This window comes from Macaca thibetana, chromosome X (genome assembly GCF_024542745.1).
Source record: "Macaca thibetana thibetana isolate TM-01 chromosome X, ASM2454274v1, whole genome shotgun sequence".
In the NCBI taxonomy this organism is placed as follows: Eukaryota; Metazoa; Chordata; class Mammalia; order Primates; family Cercopithecidae; genus Macaca; species Macaca thibetana.
In genome coordinates, this window is record NC_065598.1 from 40,116,730 (window position 1) to 40,144,348 (window position 27,619).

General features: G+C 41.6%; 1 protein-coding gene across 1 annotated transcript; it reads left to right on the top strand.

The window, feature by feature from the left end:
* Positions 1 to 493: 493 nt before the first annotated feature.
* On the top strand, positions 494 to 27,119 carry ATP6AP2 (ATPase H+ transporting accessory protein 2). The gene is made up of 9 exons (XM_050777711.1): positions 494 to 707; positions 8,613 to 8,743; positions 10,854 to 10,985; positions 17,734 to 17,829; positions 18,011 to 18,148; positions 19,157 to 19,210; positions 20,064 to 20,213; positions 21,234 to 21,353; positions 26,043 to 27,119. The coding sequence occupies exons 1-9, from the start codon at positions 671 to 673 to the stop codon at positions 26,235 to 26,237; spliced, it is 1,053 nt and encodes a 350-aa protein (XP_050633668.1). The 5' UTR covers positions 494 to 670; the 3' UTR covers positions 26,238 to 27,119.
* The last annotated feature ends 500 nt before the right edge of the window (positions 27,120 to 27,619 follow it).

Sequence of the window (27,619 nt, forward strand, 5' to 3'; positions counted from 1 at the left end):
CATAACAAATAATCGTTGTTTACATGAAATTCAAATTTAACTGGGCGTCCTGTATTTTATCTGGCACCACGATGTGGAGGGCAGGGGTTCCCTTTTGCGCCTGGCTTCTTCCCAGCAGGTGCTCGGTGTCTGTGTACCTGTTAGAGCGAAATCCTAACCAGCCCCGCCTTTCATAGCTGGCGTCCATAGCCGGGCGGAGGCACACGACCAGGAAAGCCAGACATCCGGGTTGGAGACCATCGCTCGAGACTGGCAGAAAGGTCTGCATTCGGGAGGCAGCCTCAACCCGTGGGCTCCGGGACTTCTCGACTGGCTCCATCACCCACTCTGACCACCCGCCCTACACCCCACCTGGTGACCAGTCATCCCCGATCGCGGGGCGGGACTGCCCGACTTTTCAATCGCTGCCTACCATTGGCAAAACTCTCCATCCGTTACTTTAAGCCCCGCCTATCAGACTGACGCTCCCCAAGTTACGTCTCTTCCGTAGGCCGCGACGTAGCTGGTGATTGGTGGAGAAAGCGGCAGCTGTCCCAGCGGACGCGACGAAGGGACGGGCCCCGGGAGTCTGGAAGAGTCCGAGCGCGTCGCACCCTCACGCTGCGGTTGTCGCTCGTGTCCCGCCGGCTCGCTCCGTGTCGCCCTGCACTGCTGCGGCCGGCGCGGCACCATGGCTGTGTTTGTCGTGCTCCTGGCGTTGGTGGCGGGTGAGGAGCCGGGGGCGGGCAGGACGTGCCTGGGGAGGCCCTGCGCCGCGGGGCTTGGGGGTCCGGGGCGGCCGCGGGCGAGTGACTGCGAGGCAGGTGCCGCAGTGCGGTCCGTCAGCGGCGGCCTCGCCTCAGCCGCCTCCCTGTCAGCATCTTCTCCGGATCGGCGGTGGCGGCGCGGCCTCACGGGCCGCCGGGGCCGGGGCTGGGCTGCGTAGGGGACCCTTGAGCCGGCCTCCACCCTCCACTTTGAGGAAGGCGCGTCCGGCAGGCCTCTTCCGCCTGGAGAGGCCCTTCAGAGTACGGAGATACATTTCTCAATGAAGTGGGATTCATTGAGTCGCAGCCCGCTGCCGAAAAAGGGAAGGCAGACTTTTTAGCTGCCACGATATTTTTGCATTTGTACGGTGTCTTCATTTCTAGTGGTTGTCATCAGTAATTGCTGAAATCTCCTCCCCTCCCCTCCCTTATGTATATTTCAGGATACAAAAGTTGAGATGGAGTCATTATTTTTATATGATTATTTCTTAAGGCGAATACAAAGCACCTCTCAATGGTTTGTCACAGTTCCAAATTTTAAGGATTTGGAAACTAGGATGTGAGTCACATTTTTAGGGTCACATGTCAATACATGGTAGCTTTCTGAGTAGAACCTAGGTTCCTAAGCATTCAGCAAGAGGAGAAGAAATCAGCTAATACGTGGCCTCTTATTGCATATCATGTGGTAATGTATTTCATTTGACAGCAGTCCTTAGAAGTGGGTATCTTCTTCGTTTTGCAGGGTGATCAACCTAAATAAATTACCCAATGCTAAACAGGTAGTAGCAAAGCTGAATTTGATTTCAGATGAGGTGGTACCAGCGCATGGGCCTTTTCCATTATATATGTTGTGTTGCACAGGTAAGGCTATTACTGTATGAGAATGTGGGAGTAATGGGGGCTGAAACTGGAGGCACACACAGTAGTGAACAAGAGGCCAAGTTGAGAACAGTTTGGAGGAATGGGTGCTCTGATCCTCAGTGTGTCAGTTTAAAACCTGTGGGAGGCCGGGCGCGGTGGCTCACGTCTGTAATCCCAGCACTTAGGGAGACTGAGGCAGGCGGATCACCTGAGGTCAGGAGTTTGAGACCAGCCTGGCCAACATGGCAAAACGCCATCTCTACTGCAAATACAAAAATTACCTGGGCGTGATGGGGCACGCCTGTAAATCCCAGCTACTCAGGAGGCTGAGGTACAGGAATCGCTTGACCCCGGGAGGCGGAGGTTGCAGTGAGCCGAGATCGCGCCACTGCACTCCAGCCTGAGCGACAGAGCCAGACTTTGTCTCAAAAGCAAAAACAAACAAACAGACAAACCAAAAACCTATGTGAGGTGTTGGGAGGTCCTGCTTTTGGAATGGCGATTTAATTCTGCACCAGTATGCTCTTGAAATCTGCAGATCTCCTCTGTCCCTAGAGGTGCGGGGGTTTTTGTGTGTTAATGATAGTTACGTTGTATCCATGCCCCAAACATTTTCAAGTTTTTTGTTTCTTCTGTTTCTGGCTCCGGAAAGGTCATTCTGATCTACTGAGATACTTTGAGGGAATTAATTTTAATTCAGTTTTTGAAATTTTAAAAATATTCCCTTTGATCCTATGGTTTAACTGAACATCTATTGAGATTCCATGTTTTAATGTTTTGACTGATATTATTTTGATTCAGTGAGGTGTAGGCTTTTTTGTTTTGGGTCTGAGATAAAATAATTGCTTCTGCACACGGTTTGAACATGCTTTCCTTACTAGCATAGCCGAGTTCATACAGAACAAGAACCTGATCCTGTCAGCTTCTGAATTGCTCAGTCTTGTCAGATGAGGCTCAATTATTATTTTCCACAATGACTAAATGTGATGTAATGGAAAATATCTTTAAGAGCTCTGACTTCTATATTCCAGGCAGAAACAAAAATAGAAATCCTTTAAAACAGTGTTGCCAAACTAGAGAGAGAACTAGGGACCTAGAGAGAGAGGAAGGGAACTAGGGTTTTGAATACCAAATCACGAGGAGTATTTGAAAAAATTCAGATATTTAGCCTGGAGAAGAATGGCCAAGGGTGAACACATGGAATTTGAAGTGATGTCATGTAGAAGAGGAGAGAGATAGGACCCATTTTATATTAATTGATTCCATCCACCATTCATAGATGATCATAGCACAGTATAGTGGAGTTCCCAGAGGGAAGGACACTTATCGCAGACGGGGGAGGCTGAGAAAAATTTCCCATGGGAGGTGCCTCCCAGGGCTAATGTGTTGAAAAGTTGGGGTGGGAAGAAAAGGTATTTGAAACAGAACAGCATGTGTAAAAGCAGAGCGATGTGAGAGTAAAGGGGCAATTAGTTTGGTGGGGCTAAAATGTACAGCGATTAAGTTGGGGAGATCCCAGAAATAATGTTGATGAGGTTACTTGGGTGTTAATGCTTTGGGTTTTGCCTCAGAGTCTCTGGGCAGTGAGAGGAGGCATTTAAGCAGAAGGGTGAATAGTCAGATCTGTATTTTGAAGCAGTTATGGGAAAATCTGGATTGGAGAGTGGCATGACAAGGGTCATAAGGCAACCAATTCTAGCATACCTGGTGAGGGCCTGAAGAGTGTGGCCTGGACATCGAGGGAAAGGATTTGTGAGATAAGAAAGAAAGATGAAATTCAGTGGCTAATTAGCTGTGTTGCTGAGGAAGGATTTAAAGACAACTGATTCCAGCCACTGGTTGGAAGGTGGTATCATCCGTCAAGATAGAGAATACAGGAGAAGCGTGTGGAAAGGTGGTGAATTGGGTGTTTTTGGTGTTTGCAGCCTTAGGAGTAGTTGGGCTCAGCCTCAGAGAGATGTAGAATAGGAAAGTAATAAAAGTCAAGAATGGAGCCCTCAGATCTCCAAAGTGGAATATGCTAGGTGATCCATTTGGATGCCAGAAGAATGTACTAGAACTTCCATTTATATCTTTTTTGTTTTTGTTTTTGAGACAGAGTCTCACTGTGTCGCCCAGGCTGGAGTGCACTGGTGTGATCACAGCTCACTGCAGCCTCGACTACCCAGGCTCAAGCGATTCTCCCACCTCAGCCTCCCTAGTAGCTGGGACCGCAGGTGCATGCCACCATACCCAGCTAATTTTTTGTTTGTTTTTGTAGCGATGAGGTCTTGAACTCCTGGGCCCAAGTGATCCTCCTCCTCAGCCTCCCAAAGTGCTGGAATTACATGCAGGTGTGAGCCATCGCACCTGGCCTCTATCTATCTATCTGTCTATCTAGCGATCATTTTTTTTTTCTTTTTTGAGACAGTCTTGCTCTGTCACCCAGACTGAAGTGCAGTGGCACAATCTCGGCTCACTACAACCTCCGCCTCCTGGGTTCAAGTGATTCTTGTCCCTCAGCCTCCCAAGTAGCTGGGACTACTCTTGTTGCCCAGGCTGGAGTACAATGGCACGATCTTGGCTCACCTCAAGCTCCACCTCCTGGGTTCAAGTGATTCTCCTGCCTCAGTCTTCCAAGTAGCTGGGATTACAGCCATGCGCCACCACGCCTGGCTAATTTTGTATTTTTTTAGTAGAGACGGGGTTTCTCCATGTTGGTCAGGCTGGTCTTGAACTCTCAACCTCAGGTGATCTGCCTCCTGAGTAGCTGGGACTACAGGCATGCACCACCACATCTGGCTAACTTGTGTATTTTTTTTGGTAGAGACGAGTTTCACTATGTTCGCCAGACTGGTCTCGAACTCCTGACCTCAAATGATCCACCCGCCTCAGCCTCCAAAAGTGCTGGGATTACAGGCATGAGCCACCACACCTGGCCTAATTTTTATATTTTCAGTGGAGATGGAGTTTCGTCATGATGGCCAGGCTGGTCTCGAACTCTTGACCTCAAGTGATCTGCCTGTCTCAGCCTCCCAAAGTGCTGGGATTACAGCTGTGAGCCATCATGCCTGGCCTATCTGTTTTTATCTTATCTCTTTTTAAGTAATAATGGTCAGGTATTTTGTAGACTGTCCCTCAATTTGGGTTTATCTGATGTTTTCTCATTATTAGATTGGGAAAAATATACACAGGTATCTCATCCTTTTTAAAATTTTTGTTTTTTTGTGCTTTGTATTATAGCACAAATCAAATACATAATCTATTACTATAGTAGAAGTGTATACTTTACATGGAGAGGATGAGAGGGACAGAGAGAAGAGAGAAAGGCTACTTTCCAATTTTGTGCTGATAGGGTTGAAATCTAAAAAGTTTGGCCACCAGTGCTTTAAAGGGCAGGAAGGGAAAGAAACAGAGGAGAAGCAGTCAAAGGGATTGCAAGGAAAACCAGGGGCTGTGGCTGCATGAAGACCAAAGCAGGGGCTTTTCAAGGACAGAGTTGGTAGTATCAAATGCTTTGGTAAGTTAGATAAAATTAAGGGATGGAAATTGCCTTTTGAGTTTGGGGAGTCGTTTCAGTGGCATGGTGGGCTTGGAAGGTGTGGGCGGCCAGGTGCGGTGGCTCACGTCTGTAATCCCAGCACTTTGGGAGGCCAAGGCAGGCGGGTTGTTTGAGGTCAGGAGTTTGAGACCAGTCTGGCCAACAGAGTGAAACCCCGTCTCTACCAAAAAAATACACAAGTTAGCCACATGGGGTGATGCGTGCCCGTAGTCCCAGCCACTCAGGAGTCTGAGGCAGTAGAATCTCTTGAACCTGGGAGGTGGAGATTGCGGTGAGCTGAGATCCTTACCACTGCACTCCAACCTGGGTGACAGAGCAAGACCCTGTCTCAAAAAAAAAAAAAAAAAAAAAAAAAAAATTAAAAGTTTTGAAAAATTGTGTGGGTTAAGTAGTAAATGTAAAATGAAGTATAGAAGCAAACGGTGGTTGACTGCTCTTCCTGGATTCTTCCTCTGAAGGGGAGCAAGGCTGGTAGCTGGTGGAGACTGGTAGGACCAAAGGAGGTTTTTTAATGGTTTTAGTTATAGAATGGGAGTGCCCTGAGTTTATTTTTATGCTGAAGTGAAAGGGCCAGTGGAGAGGGAGAAAATTGGTGGTTTGAGGTGTGACTTCATTCATTCATTAACTCAACAAGTACTTATTGAGCAGCAATGTGTCGGGCTCTCTTCTCAGCCCTGGGGATAGTGTGTGAACAAGACTGCACTGAAATCCCCGCCTTCATGGAGCTTGTATTCTATAGGGGCCATCTTTTGATGGCTGTTACCATATAGCCACCTAGCTCCTGATATGTTGTCTGTCCTAGAAGAGTGGCTTACTTAATAAACAGTGAAGGAGCGAAGGTCCCTGAGAAGGCTGAACGCAGGATTGTCTTAGACTGGAGGAGGGACATCCCTGCCCTCATGTCTGGAGGGAGAGGAGATATAGATAGGGGCTTGTGCAGATAAATTTGTGGTGGGGAGAGGAAGCAGGTAGCTCAAGAAATTCCTCTGTTTTCTCTGAAGCTGGAGATGAGGTTATCTGGTGAGACTGAGTCAGGGAGTGATAGCATAGGAAGTTGCAAGTTAGGAAGCCCATTTCAGTTCAGTACAAGGAAAAACTTTTCAAAGGATTAGAATGTTGGGAAAATGAAGCCAGTTGCTGGCAAATGTAGTTCGTATATTGAGGTGGTGTCCCCATCACTGGCAGTATTGAAATAGAGGAGGGGTGACTTTCTGCCAGGTATCCCTGAGACATGCTTATACTTACAATAAGCAGAAGTTTGGACAAATGACCTTTCTCTTTATAGGAGTCCCTGACTCTAGGTTTTCTAAAGCTCTGGGCTTCTAAAGGACTGTTGTACGAGCATGGAAGTTGAAACTACGAAGTTGGGGCAAAGTTATTTGGTATAGTTTTGCTGGAATTGAATGAGTAGGGCCATGTCTCAAAACAAGGGTATCTCCAAATCAAAATATGGTTTTTTAAATGTGTATGGTACCTGGGGCTGGGTGTGGTGGCTCACGCCTGTAATCCCAACACATAGGGAGGCCGAGGCGGGCTGATCACTTGAGGTCAGGAGTTTGAGACCAGCCTGGCTGATATGGTGAAACCCCGTCTCTACTAAAAATACAAAATTTAGCCAGGCATGGTGGCACACACCTGTAATTCCAGTTACTCGGGAGGCTGAGGCAGGAGAATTGCTTGAACCTGGGAGGCGGAGGTTGCAGTGAGCCAATATTGTGCCACTGCACTCCAGCCTTGGCAACACTGCGAGACTCTGTCTCAAAACAAACAAACTAAATATGTGTATGGTTCTTGGGAAGCATAGGTCTCTTGGTTACTCATTTTTTTTAGTGTTTGCAGTACTACTACTTTAGTGAACCAAGATATCTATCAGTTACAAAAGACCATTCCATTCTGCTAAATTTTTTTGGTCTATCTTCAGCTAGAGCAGTTTGGAAGTTCCTGTTCTGACGGCTGTGCTGGATTGAAATTTGTAACACTATGTATCAGCACCATCCTGAAACCTTTTATTTACTGTCAATACTGCAACACCAAAACATTTACTGTTGCTTCCAACTTTATTTCCATACCCTGTTAGTGGTACTTTCCTTAGGTCAAGAGAATAACACTGATGCTTTACTAAAGTCTAATTTTCCCATACTAGATGTGGCTAACATTTGTTCTAGACTTAGAGCTAATTTTTTTCATAGGAATGCAAAATTTAAAAATCAGCCAGGCATGATGGCATGCACCTGTAGTCCTAGCTACTCAGAAGGCTGAAGCAGGAAGCTGAGGCAGGAAGATCCCTTGGGCCCTGGAGTTTGAGGCTGCAGTGAGTCACGCAGATTCAAACTCAGCTTGGGCGACACAGTCAGACCCTGTCTCTAAAAAAAAAGAACTAGGTAAAAATTTCATCCTTAAATGTAAACAACCAATTGTGTTCACTTTGGTTGCCCAAAGACTACAAAAAGCTCAGGGGCTCTGCCCTTAGGCCTGGCAGTGAAGCAGTTCCCAGGCAGAGTTTCTGTTTTCAGGGGTGCTCAGGATATGGAGAAAAGTTCCTTTCAGTGACTGAAATTAGCTACTCGTCCCCGTGTAAGCTAGACATCACTAGGTTAATAGATAATGGATGAAGAGGCCAAATACGTCATCCTTGGCTGTGGAGGGCTTATAAAATAGTCCCTTTCTCATCTTTATCTTTTAATCCCCAAACCTTAGACTAGTTGACTTTATCATTACAGAATACCTTTTCTTACCTCTTGACATGTCAACTACAATTTCCTGGACTTTGTTTCTAAAGTCTGAAGTGTTTTTGTGTTTCTCCTTGTGACATGTATGCTCCATCCCCCCAACATTTGAGAGTCCTTATTTCACTAGGGTTGCCTGTGGGACATAAGGGAAGATGTTACCTATCCTAAGACATACTAACCTGCTAAAATCTTATAGTGAAATACTAGGAACTTTATGAATTTGTATTGTGTAGAGAGGATTGATGGTAGAAATAATTTAGAGATTTCAAGCTTTTCTTCCTTTTTAGTCTGTGCCTGGGCTTTGTTTTTTAAATTTTGGAGATATGCCACTGATTTCTAATTCCTGCCAAATTGCTACATGCCTCTATTAAGAGCCATCAGTAGGAAGGTGTCTATATCATTAGGAAACCCTGTTTTATAGTCGTACCTTTGTTGATCTCTTTTTGAGATTTTGTTTGTTTGTTTCTTGTTTTTATCAGGCAGTCCCTGAACCAGAATAGGTTCAGAGAGGCTCTGATAGTTGTACTTTTGTTCCAGCAGAATGTGTGGACTTAAATCCTTAGAGTGATACTTTGAAAAAGAATTTGTTATTGTTTAGGACTCAGCATTTTGGCCAGTCATAATTTAATATGTTAAGTCAGTGGTGAATGGGGAAACATGTATTATATTTAATAATTGTCAAGGTAAATGATTTATGGTGTTGATAATTCATTTACTAATCTGTTTTCTTTTCAGGTGTTTTGGGGAACGAGTTTAGTATATTAAGATCACCGGGGTCTGTTGTTTTCCGAAATGGAAATTGGCCTATACCAGGAGAGCGGATCCCAGACGTGGCTGCATTGTCCATGGGCTTCTCTGTGAAAGAAGTATGTATATATTTTTTTAAATGTTTGGAGCTGCTTCTAAGAACATTTTTACTGATTTCTGCTAATAGCCCAAGAAAGCATCAAACAAATGTAGGTACATTTGGTACAGATTACAAAAGTTAAAAAGCTCATCTGGACCAGGCGCAGTGGCTCACGCCTGTAATCCCGGCATTCTAGTAGGCCAAGGTGGGAGGATCAGTTGAACCCAGGAATTTGAGACCAGCCTGGGCAACATAGTGAGACTCCCATCTCAATTAAAAATAAATGAATTAATTTTTAAAAAGCCCATTTGAGTTGGGAAGATTTTGGATAAGTGCTTCAAGCTTGGCTTCTGAAACAAATCATTAGAAATCATTAACTATATAATTGTTTATTCATTGTAGTGAAATTCTTTATATATTAGAGAATGCATCTGTCCTACTGCTAATAGGATATCTACTTTTTTTTTTTTTTTTCTTTTAGAATAGGCGATAGATTCACTATGAATGATAAAATATATATGCATTATGCCTGAGGTTAGGAAAATAGTGTAGTCAGTAGCCATGGGGCAGCCAAGGACCTTGGTTTCCTAGAATGAAGCTGTGACCTGTTGTAGTAATTGGTTGCTTATGTGATTGTAGGGGGTGGGAGGGTCTAGATCCAGTCAGTATGAGAGATCAGAAGCTAAGGGCTCAGAAGAAAGGAAATGCAGCTTGCTCTGTGCTATCATCTCCTTCTCTTTGTAAGTCTGCTGCTTTTGATGTGGTCTCTAGATATATATCATCAGTCACTGAAAGGAACTTTTCTCCAAATCCTGAGCACCCCTGAAAACAGAAACTCTGCCTGGGAACTGCTTCACTGCCAGGCCTAAGGGCAGAGCCCCTGAGCTTTTTGTAGTCTTTGGGCAACCAAAGTGAACATGATTGGTTGTTTACATTTAAGGATGAAATTTTTACCTAGTTCTTTTTTTTTAGAGACAGGGTCTGACTGTGTCGCCCAAGCTGAGTTTGAGTCTGCGTGACTCACTGCAGCCTTAAACTCCAGGGCCCAAGTGATCTTCCTGCCTCAGCCTTCTGAGTAGCTAGGACTACAGGTGCATGCCATCATGCCTGGCTGATTTTTAAATTTTTCATAGAGACAGGGTCTCACTATGTTGTCCAGGCTAGTAGGTCTTTAACTCCTGGCCTCAAGCAGTCCTTTCTGCCTCAGCCTTCTAAAGTGCTAGATTACAGGCACGAGCCACCACACCCAGCCTGTACCTAATTATTTTATTTGTTTTGTTTTGTTTGCAACAGGGTCCCGCTCTGTCACCCAAGCTAGAGTGCAGTGGCCTGATCTTGGTTCACTGCAACCTCCACCTCCTAGGTTCAAGAGATTCTCCCACCTCAGCCTCCCAAGTAGCTGGGACCACAGGTGCACAACACCATGCCCAGATCATTTTTATATTTTTTGTAGAGACAGGATTTTGCCATGTTGCCCAGGCTGGTCTTGAACTCCTGGGCACAAGGAATCTACCTGCTTCAGCCTCCCAAAGTGCTGAGATTATAGGCGTGAAGACCATACCCGACCATCTAGTTCTTTACAACCTTAAACTTGATTACAGATGGCTGTTAAAATAACTTTGAGAAAGAATTATTAGTAAACTAATGATAGTTACTTTTAGTAGGAATTGTTTTATTTATAAAGAGCTTAGTCTAAAGAGGATGTTTTAATGACCATCTTGCTATGTTGCTGTGAAAGATAAAAGTGATGCTGTATATAAGGGCAAAAAATGATGTGGGGGAAGAAAATTTCCGTAGCTACATGAAGAAAATAATTATTTTGTGATCTGTTATTTGAAAGGTACCTATGTTTTGTTTACTTGCTTGTTTTTTTCCACAAAAGGTGTGAGATAACTTACTATTAGACTTTGTTTCAAATCTGTAGAATTTTAAGAAAATGAAGAGGGTAGAAATCAGCATTCTTAATTAGGAGATTGCAGCGACTGCCACAAATAAAATGTTTACTTTCCCTGTGAATTTTCCTTGTCAGTGTCATCCCAGAACCCCTTAACTCTGCTTATTAGATGTTATTGGGGAGGTGGGTTCCTGAGTTGATAATTAAGCACCGTTTTGTGCTTTTCAATGTTTAGGACCTTTCTTGGCCAGGACTCGCAGTGGGTAACCTGTTTCATCGTCCTCGGGCTACTGTCATGGTGATGGTGAAGGGAGTGGACAAACTGGCTCTACCCCCAGGCAGTGTCATTTCATACCCTTTGGAGAATGTGAGTATTTATTATAAAAAATTAAAGGGATGTGTTTTACATTTTCCCTTGTCAGCTGCCATTATGAATTGCATTCTAAACATACTTCTCTTATCTGTTTCTGATGCACGGTTTCTTTTGAAATTCTTTTACAAACACAATTTCTTTTTAAGAAAATTACATGATGATTGTAATTGATTGAGGCTTGGCTGTTCTCTGTGGATGAGAGTACTGTTTAAGATAAGAGATAGAGAAATTGCCCCACTCAGAATAGCCAGAGGCTCGAAAAAGAGAGCCACCAAAGGAGAAACCAGGTAGGGGTGTATCCTGCTGCCATTTTCTTGGCCATTGTCTTGTCATCTTCCCTGCAGGATTTTACCTCTTTTTGTGTGTAAGGACACTGGAGGCTGCTTGCTGGCTCACTTACTCCTTCACTGGCCATTCAGGCAATGTGGGTGACTGTGCTGATCTGAGAGGCCCTCCTTCCATTATAAGCATAGAGAAGTGCTTGAAAGAATGTCACAAAAACATTTTTACTAGCATAAGTAAATTTGAATGCAAGAGGGGGCGATATACACAGGTGTTACATATGGATGGAAAACTCAGAAGCCATAGTGGTGAGCAGGAGCTGATGCTGAAACTGTGTTTCCTGCAGAAATCCAGGGACTAGAAAATGCTGTCAACTTGTTCTTGAAAAGAGGACTGGTAAAACTAGTAAAGCTGGCTTGCTGCCCTTGGCTGTTGGACCCAAAGAGTCCCCTGAGAGAAATTAGAATTAGAATTATAGGCTTATGCTGTGTAGAGTGGTTCTTTCCAAATTCACATGACCTGCCCCATAGGGACACCTCCACAGCCAAGGGCTCCTTTGGTCAAATATGGAAGATGAGTGGAATTTACAAAGCCCCTGAAGGAAAAAAAATGCCACGAGAAACTAGGTGCAACAAACAGAATTCATCTCCTTAGAACTACAGAGAATAGGCCAATTTCCAAGAGACCTAAAAATACATACATTAAAATTGTGAAAAAAAAAAAAAGGGCCAGACATGGTGGCTCACACCTGTAATCCCAGCACTTTGGGAGGCCAAGATGGGAGGATTGCTTGAGGCCAGGAGTTCGAGACCAGCTTGGTCAACATAGCAAGACCCTATCTCTGGGGAGGGGAGAAGAAGAAAGAAAGAGAAAAAATTTGTGAAAAAAAGGAAGGAACAGAAACTATGAGGGAGTTATAAGATATTTTTGATATATGGTGCTTTAGTTGATACTTCAAAATATTTCATAATTTGTATTGTGATTCTTTAACCCATGAGTTATGTAGAAGTATTTTTTCCAAATGCATGAGTTTTAAAAACATAATTTCTAATTTTTAAATTTCTAAGTTCACTGCATTGTAATACTGTGGTCTATGTGATGCTGAAGTTTTGGGAATTTTTTTTTTTTCAGACTTTCCTGTGGTCTAGTATAGATTATTTCCAAGTACACATGGCATACTTAGAAAAAATTACTATGCACTAATCCACAAGGCAAATCTCAACAAACAATAAAGAATCAGTATCATATAAACTACCTTCTCTGACCACAATGCAGTTAAATCCGAAAATAATAATAAAACAATATCTTAAAAGGGTATTTGGAGCCCGACACCACGCCTCATGCCTGTAATCCCAACACTTTGAGAGGCCGAGGCGGGTGAATCACTTGAGGCCAGGAATCCGAGACCAACCTGGCTAACATGGCTAAACCCTGTCTCTACTGAAAATACAAAAATTAGCCAGGCGTGGTGGCACACGTCTGTAGTCCCAGCTACTTGGTGGCTGAGGCACGAGAATTACTTGAACCCAGGAGGTGGAGGTTGCAGTGAGCTGGGATTGCGCCACTGCACTCCAGCCTGGGTGACAGAGCGAGACTCTACCTGAAAAAAAAAAAAAAGAAAAAGCTATTTGGATCAACATTTCTCCTTTCCCCATCCACCTGTCTTCCCCAGCCTCTTCTAACCATCATTCTGCTCTCTACTTCTATGAGTTCAACTTACAAGTGAGGTCATGTAGTATTTGTCCTTCTATGCCTGGCTTATTTCACTTAACATAATGTCCTCCAGGTTTATCCATGTTGCAAATGACAGTTTCCCCCACTTTAAAGGCTGTATAGTATTCCATTATGTTTATATACCACATTTTCTTCTGCCGAGACCAGCTGGGTTGGGGAGACCAGCGGTGCTAGAGGAATTAAAGACACACACACAGAAATATAGAGGTGTGAAGTGGGTAATCAGGGGTCTCACAGCCTTCAGAGCTGAGAGCCCCGAACAGAGATTTACCCACATATTTATTAACAGCAAACCAGTCATTAGTGTTGTTTCTATAGATATTAAATTAACTAAAAGTGTCCCTTATGGAAAATGAAGGATGGGCCGAATTAAAGGAATAGGTTGGGCTAGTTAACTGCAGCAGGAACATGCCCTTAAGACACAGATCGCTCATGCTATTGTTTGTGGTTTAAGAATGGCTTTAAGCGGTTTTCCGCCCTGGGCGGGCCAGGTGTTCCTTGCCCTCATTCCTGTAAACCGACAACCTTCCAGCTTGGGCGTTAGGGCCATTATGAACATGTCACAGTACTGCAGAGATTTTGTTTATAGCCAGTTTTGGGGCCAGTTTATGGCCAGATTTTGGGGGGCTTGTTCCCAACACACATTTTCTTCTTTCTGCTTTTTTCTTTTTTTTGAGACAGAATCTTGCTCTGTCGCTCAGGCTGGAGTGCAGTGGTGCGATATCATCTCACTGCAACTTCTGCCTCCTGAGTTCAAGGGATTCTGGTGCCTCAGCCTCCTGAGTAGCTGGGATTACAGGTGCACGCCACCACGTCCGGCTAATTTTTTGTATTTTTAGTAGAGATGAAGTTTCATCATGTTGGCCAGGCTGGTCTCGAACTCCTGAGTTCAGGTGATCCACCCACCTCAGCCTCCCAAAGTGCTGGAATTACAGGCATGAGCCACTGCATCCAGTTGCACATTTTCTTTTTTTTTTTTTTTTTTTTTTTTTTTTTTTGAGACGGAGTCTCACGCTGTTGCCCAGGCTGGAGTGCAGTGGCGCGATCTCGGCTCACTGCAAGCTCCGCCTCCCGGGTTCACGCCATTCTCCTGCCTCAGCCTCCCGAGTAGCTGGGACTACAGGCGCCCGCCACCGCGCCCGGCTAATTTTTTGTATTTTTTTTTAGTAGAGACGGGGTTTCACTGTGGTCTCGATCTCCTGACCTTGTGATCCGCCCGCCTCGGCCTCCCAAAGTGCTGGGATTACAGGCTTGAGCCACCGCGCCCGGCCTCACATTTTCTTTTATCCATTCGTTTGATTATGGACACCGACGTTGCTTCCATCCATATCTTAGAAATTGTAAATAGTGCTGCAGTGAACATGGGAGTGCAGTTACCTCTTCAGCATACTGACTTCAATTGCTTTGGATATATATACCCAGAAGTGGGCTTGCTGGATCATGCTTTAGTGATCTGTTGCACAGAATGGTGACTATATTAAATAATAATGCGGTGTATATTTCAAAACTGCTAAAGGAGTAGATTTTAGATACTTTTACCACAAAAAAAGATAAGTATGTGAGGTGATGGATTTGTTCATTAGCCTGATTTAATCAGTCCACTTTGTAAACTTATGACAAAACATGACGTTGTACCCCATAAATATATACAGTTACTGTTTGTCAGTTAAAAATAAAATGAAAAGTATTTGGAAATAGTAACAAACAAAAGATACGACTCCTCAGATTTAAAGCATATGGAACATCCAGTAGGCAAAAGCCAGATCCACACCTGGATACAGTGAAATTGAAGAGTCATCAAAGAAATGGAAAGTCTTAAAAGCTATCAGGGAGAAAAAAGACACTGTCATTACAAAGGAATGAGAGTAGAAGGAAAGCAAGGAAAATGCAGTGATTGTGTAGTATGAGCTAAGTTGAGTATTATTTACATTGTCATAATAATAAAATGATATTGATCCAGTGAAAATTTTGATGTAACTGTTGGGAGAGTGGGGAGATAGAAACAGAAGTGGAGCGCATGGATGGCTCAGGGGGTGGGGCAGTGTGGTTGGTGATGTGAGAGAGCTAAAGCCTCGTTTTCTATAATGGGTAGTAAATAGACAAGGCCTGAAATTGAAAAATCAGGAGATTTAATTTAAGTGTCTTATTTAGAGATGGTAAAAACAAAAAAAGTCAACAAGAAAAGATAGTTGGAATAGATGCACTCCTAAATAATTCATGGGTTGAGGAGGAGATCACTGGAACTTTCTAAATTATTTGGAACTGAGTAACAATGAATGTACCATTTATTTACAAAATTGGGAGGTGCAGCTAACGTGGTAAGAAAAGAGAAGTTTATAGCCTTAAATTCATGTTTTAGACAATTTAGCTTGTCTAAGAATGGAAATTAATGAGCTAAAGAAAGCAGAAGAACTTCAGAGTAAATACACATAAAGTAGAAGGAAGGGAACAATACAGATCAAAAGGCAGATTATTTCACAGGGAGCATTTAAGTTGTTTATTATGTGATTTCTGTGAAAATCATTGCAGAAGATTTGCTTCAAAATAAATATGTAAAAATCCAAAATGCCATTTTGAGATTTTTATTAGCATGTAATCCAAAAATAAAGATTTAACAACAGACTAGCCTCATTTTACATGAGAAGAAGCTGTGCTGTGCGAGGAGCTCATTCTATTGTTTGGCCCTGGTTGGCTGCTCAATACTTTTCCTAGCAGAAGATGGTAAATGAGAGAAAAGATTCAGGGGCAAACCCCACAAAACATAAAAATCAGAGTATCTTAGAATTCCATTTAACGTAGCTTCCATTTGATTAGCTAGCTGTTTTAGTTAGAATTTCAAGTCATACAGGTACAGAAATATGAGAAGAGATATGCATCTCCTTATAATACAGTGAGAGAAAACCATCATTCGTTATTATAAGCAACCAAGCTTTTTACTTTTTGAGCTTAGCTGCCTATATAATTATTTATTTTCCTTCATTGGTGTTCATCTGATTCATGAGCTGCTTCAATTTGATCTCTATGGACATGGTACCTAATCTTCAACTTTCCTGAACCAAGCGCCATTTCACTAAGTGAAGTGAGGCTGGAAAGTTTGCATGATTTACTCATGTATTCCCCTCACAGCCTGAGGAGGTAAACTGTATGATTGCTAAAGGAAAGCACCTCTAGCTGATTCAGGGTGGCTGCTAACAGTATGCTTTTGCAACTTTGAACTCTCTTCCCCCTCTTCACTTACTCATTAACTCATTTTAAGAGAATTTGGGGAAGAGTTAATAAGCATCTTGAGTAAGAGAAAAAAATTATTTCATTTCACAGAATCATAAAATTGATCACTTAATATTGATGTTGGGGCCGGGCGTGGTGGCTCATGCCTGTAATCCCAGCACTTTGAGAGGTCAAGGCAGGCAGATCACATGAGGCTAGGAGTTTGAGACTAGCCTGGCCAACTTGGTGAAACCCCATCTCTACTAAAAATACAAAAATTAGCCAGGTGTGGTGGTGCATGCCTGTAATCCCAGCTACTCAGGAGGCTGAGGCAGGAGAATCACTTGTACCTGGGAGGCGGAGGCTGCAGTGAGCCGAGATCACGCCACTGTACTCCAGCCTGGGCGACAGAGCAAGACTCTGTCTCAAAATAAATAAATAAATAAATAAAAAATAAGTGATGCTGGGATTTTATCAGTAAGACATAATCACATTGATTTCTGCCTGTACCACATTAGCGTTACTTTGCTACTCGTAAACATGAATCTTTAAGTAGTAAGGGAACTACTGAACGAAAGATCAACGTAAGAAATCTCCATTAAAACAAAAACATGACTGTATTCCTTGTTTTAATACAGTAATACTGGGAATGAAATAATTTTTTGAGGGGAAAAATAACTAATTTATTTTTTAAAATCATGTAGTGCAAAACAAATCTAATGGAAATAGAAGTCAGAATTTTCATTACCCTTGAGGGTGGAGGTAGTACTTCGAGGGCACTGATAGTGTTCTGTGTTGGTCTGGCTGTGCTACCTGAGTGCATGCATTTGTAAACATTTGTTGAGCTGTTACCCCAAGATTTGTATACTATATTATATGTATTTTGCACTTTAATAAAAAAATTGAAGAAAAAAAGTAGGTCTTATCACAATTGGTTATTTCAATCTAATAATATCAACATGTCCTAAGATAAAGGCTTCAAAAACCTTGTGACATACTTAACATGTTATCCAAGAGTCTTTAGGCTATCTGAAGACAAATGTTAAATCTCATTAAACATTTTTAAAATTTTGAAATGAAAGATGAATTCCATTTTTATTTCAATTAAATTCAATACTCAGATTCCTCTAACCTTCTCTTAAATGCAAGTTAAATACTTTATTGTGGGATACGCATTAATTGTGGCACATTTAGTCAATATTGAAACCAAATGCCTTGCTACTTCAAATACATGAATGATCACCAGAAAATGGTTTGTGCTAGATATAGTGTTGTGTCCATCAGGTTTAAGTTATTTTCCTCTGAGGCACATTGGGAGACACAGACTCGGCCTACCAGGGGGCTGTTTAATCTTCTGTGCCCTCAAAAGAGCTTGTTTGGAAATGATTTTGGGTTTCTAAATTTCCATAGAAAGTGCTGGAAAAAAGTTTAAGCCTTCTTTTTAAATACCATTCAGATGAATGATTTTTCTTCCCACTTTGGTTCACATAATAATTGCGTTCTTACTCTTAAATTTCAGGCAGTTCCTTTTAGTCTTGACAGTGTTGCAAATTCCATTCACTCCTTATTTTCTGAGGAAACTCCTGTTGTTTTGCAGTTGGCTCCCAGTGAGGAAGTAAGTGATAATGTTTTTATTTAAGACATTTTAAAAAATAAGCTTTTATTATTTGGAAATTATGAAATGTATTTTATTATGAAAATTTAAAACTAATTTATGAACAATGTTGTCATACCTCTGTGTATTGGAACTAATCTGTAGAATGTGAGCAACTTAAAATTTTCTATTCTTCTTACAGAGAGTGTATATGGTAGGGAAGGCAAACTCAGTGTTTGAAGACCTTTCAGTCACCTTACGCCAGCTCCGTAATCGCCTATTTCAAGAAAACTCTGTTCTAAGTTCACTCCCCCTCAATTCTCTGAGTAGGAACAATGAAGTAAGTGCAGTTATTCAATGAATATATGAATATCATTAATTTCCCTCTTTTTGAAAAATAGAGACAGGGTCTCACTCTGTTGAGTCCAGGCGAACTCCTGGCCTCAAGCAGTCCTGTCTCGGCCTCCCAAAGTGCTGGGATCACAGGCATGAGCCACTGCGTCTGGCCCTCCCATTCCTTATACTACTTGAAATTTTGGAAATTTTGATATTTTAGAAAATGAAAAATTGTGCACATTTACTGCTGGGGTAGATTCTTCTTTAATGTAATTTTCTTATGACTCTCATGAATAAACTGATCCTTTTTTGTGAGGGGAGCTATGGTAAATAACATCACATTTTAGCATGAGGGTTGCCACCTAGTAATTCAAACAAGCCAGAGGTCATAGATCTACTTGGTGACTGGTGGAGCTGTGTGGATCTGGTAACTTGGGAGCCATTGTTCACTGCTTCTGCTGATGTGCTGCCACATTTTTCTCATTCATTCTGGATATTGCAGTGGAGGGAGCCACCTCTGCTTTTGACTCCTGTCCTTCAGCTTCTCCATCTGCTCATGCACCCTCTTAACCATGTGGCATGCCACTTTTGTGGTGGCCTCCCCTCTTTAGTTGCTGTGGATGACCAGGGCCATCATCTTTTATTCTCTGATGTGGAAACTATTCAAGGGAAGTAAGCAAACTGGGCCAATGGTAGGATCTCATTGCAGAGTGCCAGGATATCCCGATGCTTTGAAGGAAAACCACTGGAGAACTTGAATGCTTTATCATGGTTTTGTCAAAAATATAGCTATTGAGTGGCGGTCACTGTACTAGGGAATGGCCATCACCTTTTTGTTAGGAAATAATGTTTTATGTGCATTTTCAATTGAAGCAAACATACCAAATGGAAGATAATTATATAAATTCACTTATATCATCAACATTTGTAATATCCCATGCCTTACTTGATAAATGGCAAAGATCTCTGGTGCACATTTAAAAGAATGCTCTTTTTTTTGGGCTCTCTGAAGGTTGACCTGCTCTTTCTTTCTGAACTGCAAGTGCTACATGATATTTCAAGCTTGGTAAGTAGGCTGCTCTGATTTTTCAGTTCCATTTATTTTGGTTTCTAGAGAATCCTTGAATGATAGTAAAAGCAGTTGAAAAGTTTGATTAAGTATGCCTTAGATTTATGATCCCATGAAAATTGAAAACTTAGTGGCAGTATTGGGAATTTTGAATATATCCATGTTATAGTCAAATTATTTTGCATTTCTGCTTTTTAGGGAGAGACAGCATATCTTCCAAGAACACAAGCCTGGGCGTAAGAACACCCTGGCCATAGTCCTAACTTGGCTGTTGATTTCTTGTCAGACTTAATTCCTATCTATATCTTTGGGCCTAAAATAGAAATAATAGTTTGGACTAATAATGCTGTCAGTCAAGTCAAGAAGGGACAAAATCCGTCTGAAGGGTATTTTTTTGGTGAATGATTTTTTAAAAATCATCCTTGTTACTGAAATAGAAATTCTTACCTGTTTGTTGTCTTCTGAGGTTGTTTTCCAAACTTTTTCAACAGGTGTTGGTTTGGGGAGTCTGGAAGTGTAGTGCATTCCTGGGATCAAACTGGTCCAGCCATCTGTTCTTTCATACCAAGGCCCATACCTGAGTTTTTAAAACTGAGGAATTTTGTTGAAAGCTTTTATTAAATATCCAAGGAGTCTTGTACTGCTCCTAAACATGAGATTCGTGTTGGATTTATCAGAAACGCTTATTCAAACCAGTTTCTTTTGCCACCATTTTAGACTATTTGCATGCTGTAGTACACTGGTATGGTTTAGTTTAGCCTAGTTTGGGCATAAAACTTTAACTGGCTGTGTTTGACATCTTTCATCTTACTTTATCCACTACCTTTTTTTGTTTGTTTGTTCTCCTAAGCTGTCTCGTCATAAGCATCTAGCCAAGGATCATTCTCCTGATTTGTATTCACTGGAGCTGGCAGGTTTGGATGAAATTGGGAAGCGTTATGGGGAAGACTCTGAACAATTCAGAGATGCTTCTAAGATCCTTGTTGACGCTTTGCAAAAGGTAAATATCAATGAGACATGAGAGGCTGGAGTATGACCATTTCACTTTTAGCCTCTTAATAGAAAAATCTGCTGTTTCAAACACTGTTGACTGAGCTCTTACTTGCCTTCTTTGGGGTTCCTCTAATTATATTGGCCAAGGATGGAGTAGGGTCAAAAATGTATATTGATATATTTCTTCCTAATGCTAGAAAGAACAGCATTAGGAAAAGTTATCTCACACAAAGCTTTACAAAATTTTTGTGGTAAAATATATATAACATAAAATTACCATTTTAACCATTTTTAATTGTCCAGTTCAGTGTTATTAAGTACCAGTACATTCACATGTTGTACAACCATCACTATCTTTTATTTCTAGAACTTTTTCATCTTCCCCAACTGAAACTCTGTACTGCTTAAACACTATGAGATAACTGAAGTAGAACACCCAGCACAGTACCAGACACTTAGTAGATGCATAATAAATGCTAGTTCCCCTCTGCCCTTGAAGTTCTTCACCTGCATCCTTTCAGTGAGGCTTCACATTTTAATTTTTATAGATGTTTGTGATTAACCAGAGACCACTTAGGAAGATTTCTTCATTTCTCTTTCCAACTTTCCCTCCTCCAATTTATATGCTGACAAATTCAGTTTCTTAATTTTATTCTGAACATTTGAATATATGTTAAAGCTCAACACTTTTCTGTATAGTTGAGCATAATCAAAACCTTTAATACTTGCTTATTTTAAGATGTAGTATATTTCATGAGCCAGGAGGTAAGTGTACATTGTTCTTGTAGCTGCACAAAAGCTTTAAAAATCATTTTAATAAGTATGTGTTTGACTCATTGCATAAAATGATAAGTAGTGAGGTAATGCATATGTTAATTAGCCAATGTGTACTTAAGCCATTTCACAATGTGTACATATTTCAAAACAATATGTTGATGTGATAAATATATATGATTTTAATTTGTTAATTAAAAATGAGAAAAGTACATATTTGAGATTCCCAATAACGTTAATAACTAACTTTCAGTTTGCAGATGACATGTACAATCTTTATGGTGGGAATGCAGTGGTAGAGTTAGTCACTGTCAAGTCATTTGACACCTCCCTTGTTAGGAAGACAAGGACTATCCTTGAGGCAAAACAAGTGGTGAGTATATTTTGAGATCCTGCTTTAAAACTGTAAAATTAACTTTTTATAAAAACAAAAACATACAAAGTCCTATATCACCTATGGGTGACATGAATGAGCAGTCAGTAAATCTGAAAAACAATTTCAGTTAAAACATAAGCTTCTTGTTCACATACGTATGTGTGTTTTGCCAGTGATAATCAATTCTTTGGGGTTATAATCAGATAATGCAAGAATTTTAGGGATCAAAGTAAATCTGTCCAAGATTATAATTCAAATATCAGTACACACAAGGAGACATCAGAAGTTAATGTGGCGCCAGGTGCAGTGGCGCACACCTGTGATCGCAGCTCCTCAGGAGGCCGAGGTGGGAGGATTGCTTTAGCTTGGGAGGAGTTTGAGGCCAGTCTGAGCAAACATAGCAAGACCCTGTTTTGAAAAAAAAAAAAAGAAGTGAATGTGTGCGGGAGTGGTGTGGTGCCCACATCCTATGGGCTCTGCTTTTCTAGCAGGCACATTGTCTTTGTGGCATAGTCCCTTACTTGCTGAGATCCTCTGTGTATACCTCTTTATGATTTTGATTTACTTCAACAGTTTTTTGGGTATGGATCTTGCTTCGAGTTTAAGCATTTAGAGGGTCAGGATTAAGCATTACCATGGTTGCTGGCCATGGTAAAACACATACCTGTGTGTGTGTATATGTATGTGCACATTTACATACATACATATATACTTACAGCTGCAGCAGAACCTAGGGAGGGTGATGAGAAAGAGTAGTGTAGATACTCCCTAACATCCTACGGTCGAGAACATTGCTTAGGGCTGGCTGCATCACTTGCAGCAGATAGATATCCAGTCAGTCACATACACCTCCACTTCAGAACCATTTGCAGCCCCCACCTTGCTCAGTTTTACTGACCTCAGTGTGGGACTTGGAGTCAGAAGGTTGAAGCCAGTGCCTGTTTCAGATAGTCTAGCGATTACTGGTTTGAGATTGTTTCTTTCTAAATTAAATTGGGGATGGAAGGACTCTGTTTCAGACAGCATGTCAGTCTAGACAACCACCCCAAATTTTCCACCATACAACATCTAGAAATGCTGGATAAAAATAAAGACCTTTTAAAAAGTACATAGTTTGGGCCGGGTGCGGTGGCTCACGCCTGTTATCCCAGCACTTTGGGAGGCTGAGGCGGGCAGAACACCTGAGGTCAGGAGTTCTAGACCAGCCTGGGCAACATGGTGAAACAAACCCTGTCTCTACTAAAAATACAAAAATTAGCCGGGTGTGGTGGCGGGCACCTGTAATCCCAGCTAGTTGGAAGACTGAGGCAGGAGAATCGCTTGTACCCAGCAGGCGGAGGTTGCAGTGAGCCGAGATTGCACCACTGCACTCTAGCCTGGGAGACACAGCGAGACTCCATCTCAAATTAAAAAAAAAAAAAGAAAAAAGAAATTATAAAAATAAAAAGTACGTAGTTCAGCTCATAAGAAAGGGAAATTCTCTTACAGAGTAAATAAAGAGGAGGCTGGGCGCAGTGGCTCCCTCCTGTAATCCCAGCACTTTGGGAGGCTGAGGCCGGCAGATCATGAGGTTAGGAGTTCGAGACCAGCCTGGCCAACATGGTGAAACCCCGTCTCTACTTAAAATACACAAAATTAGCCGGGCGTGGTGGCGCATACCTGTAGTCCCAGCTACTTAGGAGTCTGAGGCAGACAAATCACTTGAACCCGGGAGGCGGAGGTTGCAGTGAGCCGAGATTGTGCCACTGTACTCCAGCCTGGGTGACAGAGTGAGACTCCGTCTCAAAAAAAAAAAAAAAAAAAAAAAGAGGAACCCGAATGTGGTAAGCAGGCTGCCCTAAGGATATTTGCCAGCTAGGTCACCAAGAGTCCTTTGGTACCTTGTGTGTTGGGGATGGGAATGGACACCTCCAGATAAAGCTGGGGACCCTGACCCTGAAAGAGCTGTGCCCTCAGTGAGAGGGCAGACTGGAAATTTTTGCCCACCAGCAAAGGCAAGCAGAAAGGCACCTGGGCTCTGGGTGGTGAGCACATGTGTTGAGAGTGGGGATGCCTCCGAGATAATTCTTTTTTTTTTTTGGAGATAGGATCTTACTCTGTCACCTAGACTGGAGTGCAGTAGCACAATCTCAGCTTACCACAACCTCCACCTCCCAGGTTCAAGTGATTCTCCTGCCTCAGCCTCCCGAGTAGCTGGAATCACAGGCGTGCACCACCATGCCTGGCTAATTTTTGTAATTTTAGTAGAGATGGGGTTTCACCATGTTGGCCAGGCTGGTCTTGAACTCCTGGCCTCAAGTGATCTGTTCACCTCAGCCTCCAAAGTGCTGGGATTACAGGTGTGTTACCTTGCCCAGCCTATGAGATTTCTTTTTAGGGTGATAGAAATGTTCTAGAATTAGATTGTGGCGATGACTATGAAACCACTAAAATTCCTTGACTTGTACACTTAAAATGGGTAGGAAAAAGAATCTGTTTATCAAAAAAAAAAAAAAAGGAAAGAAACAAAGAGGTCTTCATGGGCATGAAATCCTTTAATGTTTGCCTCAGCTCTGAGCTCCCCGCAGGTAAATATGCATGTCTGTGTACCCATTCTCTCCTACAGTTGAAATCACTCTCTTCCATTAGTTTAAGGAGACAGTTGGGAGTTTAAGGAACATTTACTGAGTACTCACAACGTGCCAGGTGCTGGGGCTGTAGGGACAAATAGATCTCAGTTACATTTTCTTTTTCATTCTTACTGCCAGGCACCCTGCCCCCATTTCTCCCACCTCATTTGGCTGCTGCCTCCTAACTTGTCTGGACTCATCTGTCTCTCTCTGTCCCAGCTGGCTCCTCCCAAATCCATCCAACACATTGTTATCAAAGTTATCTTTTTTTCTTTTCTTTTTTTGGGACAGGGTCTCGCCCTGTCCCAGGCCGGAGTGCAGTGGCACAATCATAGCTCATTGTAGCCTCAAACTCCTGGGCTCAGGTGATCCACCTGCCTCAGCCTCCTGAGTAGCCAGTTCTATAGGCTTGAGCCACCACACTCAGCTAATTTTTTATTTTAATGTTATCTTTTTAAGACAAACCTGATCATGTCACTCACTTTCTGCCTAAAGCTTGTCAATGACTCCTTATTGCCCAGAGGCTCATGTCAGATTTTCTGTAGCTTCCCTGCTTCTAGCTTCATCTCCTGCTGTGTTCCTACTTTTAAAATTCTCTAGCCAGAATGAATATTTCCCAAACTGTGCCTTTGTCAGAATGAATTCAGTTTCCCAAACAATGTTTTTACACAGCTCTGTATTTTAAAAAAAGTGTTAAGTAGATCATACATACATAAGTATATAACATATTTAATACTAGTTATTTAAATAATAAAAATAATAACACTTTATAGCTCCATTTTCACATGGCTATAAAGAACTACCTGACACTTGGTAATTTATAAAGGAAAGAGGTTTACTTGACTCACAGTTCCACATGGCTGGGAGGCCTCAGGAAACTTGCAATCATGGCAGAAGGGGAAAGGGAGGCAGGCACCTTTTTCACAAGGTGGCAAAAGAGAAAGTGCCACACTTTTAAACCATCAGATCTCATGAGAACTCACTATCATGAGAACAGTATGGGAGAAACTGCCCCCATGATCCAATCACCTCCCACCAGGTCCCTCTCTCGACACGTGGGGATTACAAATCAAGATGAGATTTGGGTGGGGACACAGAACCAAACCATATCAATAGCTTAAGAGAATGCTTGCTTCTTTGAAGCTCCCTATTTTCTCCCTCTACCCTCCCTCATCCAGAGGTAACTGCTGTCCTGGATATCATGTTAATCCCTTGCTTTTCTTTACAGATTGACTGCATATGTATTTGTCCTTAAACAGTGTTGTTTGGTTTTGCCTGTATTTGAATTTTATATAAATGGAATCATACTACATGTATTTTTCTGTGTTCTTTGTTCAGTATTCTTTTTAAGATTCACTCAGGCGGACAAATGTAGCTGTAGTTCAGTCATTTTACTGTTACATATTCTGCTGTAGGGATATACCACAATTATCCATTCTGTTGATGACTTTTTTTTTTTTTTTTTTTGAGACAGAGTTTTGTTCTTGTTGCCCAGGCTGGAGTGCAATGGCACGGTCTTGGCTCACTGCAACCTCCACCTGCCGGGTTCAAGCAATTCTCCTGCCTCAGCCTCCTGAGTAGCTGGGATTACAGGCACCTGCCATGCCTGGCTAATTTCATATTTTTAGTAGAGACGGGATTTCACCATGTTGGCCAGGCTGGTCTGGAACTCCTGACCTCAGGTGATCTGCCCGCCTTGGCCTCCCAAAGTACTGAGATTCCAGGCGTGAGCCACTGTGCCCGGCCTTTTTGATGATATTCTTATACATGTCTCTTGGTACACATATAGAAATTTTCCCTAGCGCATGGACTTACTGGATCACAGGATATGCACACCTTCAACTTTATTAGGTATTGTCAAAATTTCCCAAGCATTTGGACTGGTTTATACTTCCACCATCAGTGCAAGTGTCTTGTCCACGAAGGCGCTCCTTCTTGCTTCCTCTTAGTATAAGTAGCTGTTATGCCACTTATGAAGAAATGTTTGTTAGACAAATGAATCACAGCCACTAGACTGGGATAATTTCCTATCTTAAAACTCTTCCCTCTTGATTTTTCTTTCTTTTCTATATTGTAGAAGAACCCAGCAAGTCCCTATAACCTTGCATATAAGTATAATTTTGAATATTCTGTGGTTTTCAACATGGTACTTTGGATAATGATCGCCTTGGCCTTGGCTGTGATTATCACCTCTTACAATATTTGGAACATGGATCCTGGATATGATAGCATCATTTATAGGATGACAAACCAGAAGATTCGAATGGATTGAACGTTCCCTGTGCCAGAATTAGAAAAGAGCGTTGGAAATTGGCTGTTTTGTTAAAATATGTCTTTTGGTGTGCTTTAAAGTAGATAGTATACTTTACACTTACAAAAAAAAATCAAATTTTGTTCTCTATTTTGTGTGTGCCTGTGATGTTTTTCTAGAGTGAATTATAGTATTGATGTGAGTCCCACTGTGGTATAGATTCCATAATATGCTTGAATACTATGATATAGCTATTTAATAACATGATTTCATTATGTTTAATGAATTTGGAAATATGTACTGAAAGAAATGTAAAACATTTAAAATAGCTCATGTTATTATGGAAAAAAGTGCACTGAATTTATTAGGTAAACTTATGAATGCTTAACTTCTTTACACAGCATAGGTGAAAATCATATTTGGGCTATTGTATACTATGAATGATTTGTAAATGTCTTAATTTGATGTAAATAACTCTGAAACGGGAAAAGGTTTTTAACTTAGAGTGGCCCTAAAATATGGATGTGCTTATATAATCACTTAGTTTTGGAACTGTATCTGAGTGACAGAGGACAGCTGTTTTTTAACCCTCTTCTGCAAGTTTGTTGACCTACATGGTCTAGTATGGATACTAAAAATACTACATTGATCTAAGAAGAAACTAGCCTTGTGGAGTATACAGATGCTTTTCATTATACACACAAAAATCCCCAAGGGGCATTTTGAGGCATGAATATAAAACATTTTTATTTCAGCAACTTTTCCCCCTATGTAAGTTACTGTGGTTTGTGGTACAACTTCATTCTATAGAATATTAAGTGGAAGTGGGTGAATTCTACTTTTTATGTTGGAGTGGACCAATGTCTATCAAGAGTGACAAATAAAGTTAATAATGATTCCAAATTTGTGTCATTGTAGTACTAAATCTATTTTATATTGTAAAAACCTAACAAAATAGGCTTTTCTTTCATCAGGATTGGCTGTTTTGTTGTACAGATGATTTCATGCTGTTTCTTTTACATTTGTTTATTCTCACTGCCTCTTGAGATTTAGTACTAATGTAAGGAAGGCATTTTAATTACCATTCTTGTTACTGAATTTATATAAAATATATGAGAAGTTCATACTTTATGTAGGAAAGGGTTACATTTTTCTGTAGCTTTTTTTTTTTTTTTTTTTTAATTAAAAACATTTTAGAGACCAGTCTTGCTATGTTGCCAGGCCGAACTCCTGGCCTCCAGTGATCCTCCCACCTCAGCCTCCCCAGTAGCTGGGATTACAGGTGTGCACCACTGCACCCAGCTCTGTAGCGTTTTTAAAAATGAATAAGCAACTAATTGGTTAGAATATGAAGGACTGTTTCAGGTAAAGGTTTAAGGTAACAATTTGTTTTCTTTTTCAAA